This window comes from Nannospalax galili, unplaced genomic scaffold (genome assembly GCF_000622305.1).
Source record: "Nannospalax galili isolate Female #2095 unplaced genomic scaffold, S.galili_v1.0 scaffold37, whole genome shotgun sequence".
Classification (NCBI taxonomy): Eukaryota; Metazoa; Chordata; class Mammalia; order Rodentia; family Spalacidae; genus Nannospalax; species Nannospalax galili.
This window is the reverse complement of record NW_008339765.1, coordinates 2,530,143-2,532,224: the sequence shown is the minus strand read 5'-3', so window position 1 is coordinate 2,532,224 and position 2,082 is coordinate 2,530,143. Positions and strand designations below refer to the sequence as shown.

At 51.9% G+C, this 2,082-nt stretch overlaps 1 protein-coding gene across 1 annotated transcript in view; it reads left to right on the top strand.

Annotated features, from left to right (window-relative positions):
• Positions 1-317: 317 nt before the first annotated feature.
• Actr3 (actin related protein 3) overlaps positions 318-2,082 on the top strand; it is a 40,353-nt gene continuing 38,588 nt past the window's right edge. The window contains exon 1 of the mRNA XM_008834546.3: positions 318-590. Coding sequence (XP_008832768.1) covers positions 547-590 — 44 coding nt within the window. The 5' untranslated portion in view covers positions 318-546. The remainder of the gene's footprint in view (positions 591-2,082) is intronic.

The following is a 2,082-nucleotide window of genomic DNA, read 5'->3' as shown; positions in this document are numbered from 1 at the left end:
TGGACGGGAGTGGTGGCCCGCGTCTGCACGTCTCTGCGCCTGCGCTGCCGCTCCAGCAGAAAAACTGACTCGGCCAGATTTCTGAGTTTCAACCCTGCTGAAAACGCCAAATACACTGAGGGCCGCACCCCATGGCGCATGCGCATTCGCCCCTCCCACCCGGAACCGGAAGTGGGCGCGTTCGCGGCCTGGGTCCGGGCCTGGCCGGGGCGTCGGCAGTGGCGGCCATCTTGGCTTCCCGGGGAAAGGCGGCTTGAAGAGAAGTTGTAGGGTGGGGGCGGGAGTGAGGAGGAGGGCGGAGAGTGAGGGGGAGGAGGAGGCCTTGGCGGGGCAGGGCGGGGACAGCCTGCCGGCGGCCTGCCTGCCTGCCGGGCTTGCGGAAGTGCTCGGCTGCTGCTCGCTCGCTGCTGCTTGGGCTTCCCACAGCTCCCTCCCTCCCTCCTTTGGACCGAGGGCGGCCCGGGCCGTGCATGGTCAGCTAGCTCCCGGCTCCATCCCCGGCCTCGAGCAGCACGGAGCGGACGGCGGCGGTGGGCGCGGTGGAAGATGGCGGGACGGCTGCCGGCTTGTGTGGTGGACTGTGGCACCGGGTACGGCGGGGCTTTGGGTAGGGAAACTGAGGCTGGGGACGGGAAGATGGCGGGAGGAGGGAGATGAATGGGATGAGCAGGCCTGGCCGGCGAGGGGTGGGGCCGGCAGTCTCCCAGGTCGGGTGGCCTCTGCCTGCTAGGACCAGGACCCTTCCAGGCCCTTGGCTCCTGAGAAGGCCGCCCGGCCCACCTGGCTTCCTTGTCCTGTCCTTCTTGGCTGCTCTCCCCTTCCTGCCTGTGGTCTTAGGACCCCCAAGGGACCTGCCTGGCACAGGATCGAGTTTAAAAAAAGAAAAAAAGAGAAGCGGTCCTTGCAGGTTTTGCAAGATCGCTGTGACAACACTCGATCCACCGGGCGTGTGGGTGGGGAGAGGGAAGAACCAGGCTGTGAAAATGGGAACCCAGAATGGGGACCCACGCGCATCCTCTTTTTCCACCCCACTCCCAGGCTCGGCCCGCTCCGGCCGCTGGGCGAACCAAGTCACACATTTCAGTTCCAGAGAGATTTCTCATGGGGTTACCGCTCTTCTCAAAAAAAGTCCCCCAGTGAGCAAGCGCGCTGCAACTTCCTTAGTTTTGTCAAAGCCGCTTCCTGCTTTCCGTGTTTTATAGCCTTATAAGGTAGTTTTTCGTCTCCAGTGAGAACACATCTTATTAGAACTTTTAAAATTAAGCAGGTTGCAAAAAGGCCGAATTACGAGTGCTAGGTATCGATGCGTTTGAACTCTTAAAAAAAATGTGGCCACGGTTCGACTGGAAAGGAAGGACGCACCCTGAAAATTAAATGTATACGTTCATTCGGTAACAGTATCTTGAAAGCTGAAAGGAAGCAGAGAAGTATAAAAAGTAGTGTGCTTAATTTGAAATAACTATTTTTGATAAGTAGTGTGGTTCACTGACATGCCTTTAAAATAGTTCTTTTTGTATTAATAACATTTTACAGAGTTAAGACGTGCTCTGTATAGTGAGTGACCTAGCCATTCAATGTTTTTGATGTTCTAGGCTGAAATATTTGGTGAAGAGGGATACCTGTGCTGATTATATGTCTAATCCCCCAGACACTCCCGTAGTTTTGAGGATGAAGATGATTGCTAGCCTTTTTTTGCCTCTTAACTACTTAAAAGATACCTTCACTGTCACTAGTAGTTCATGTAAAATTTCTGGAATCTTCATGCTAGTGTGGCAGTTTCTAAGATTGCAGCCAGTCACCTGGAAACTGGATTTTTTAATGTGTTCCCCTGGAAAACACTAGGTTAGCCTTGGAATTTCTGTGTATTTTCTTAGTTGACATTCTTGTTATTCTTTCAATCCAGTCTCATTTCCCTGAAGTAGTATGTATATATGTATGTGTGTGTGTGTGTATGTGTGTGTGTATACATATATATATATGTATAAAAGTTTATCATTTCATACTTTAATTGCTCAATAGTTTGTTAGGGTTACTTTTTTTTTTTTTTTTTTTTTTTTTTTTTTTTGGAAGGGGTTCCCTTTT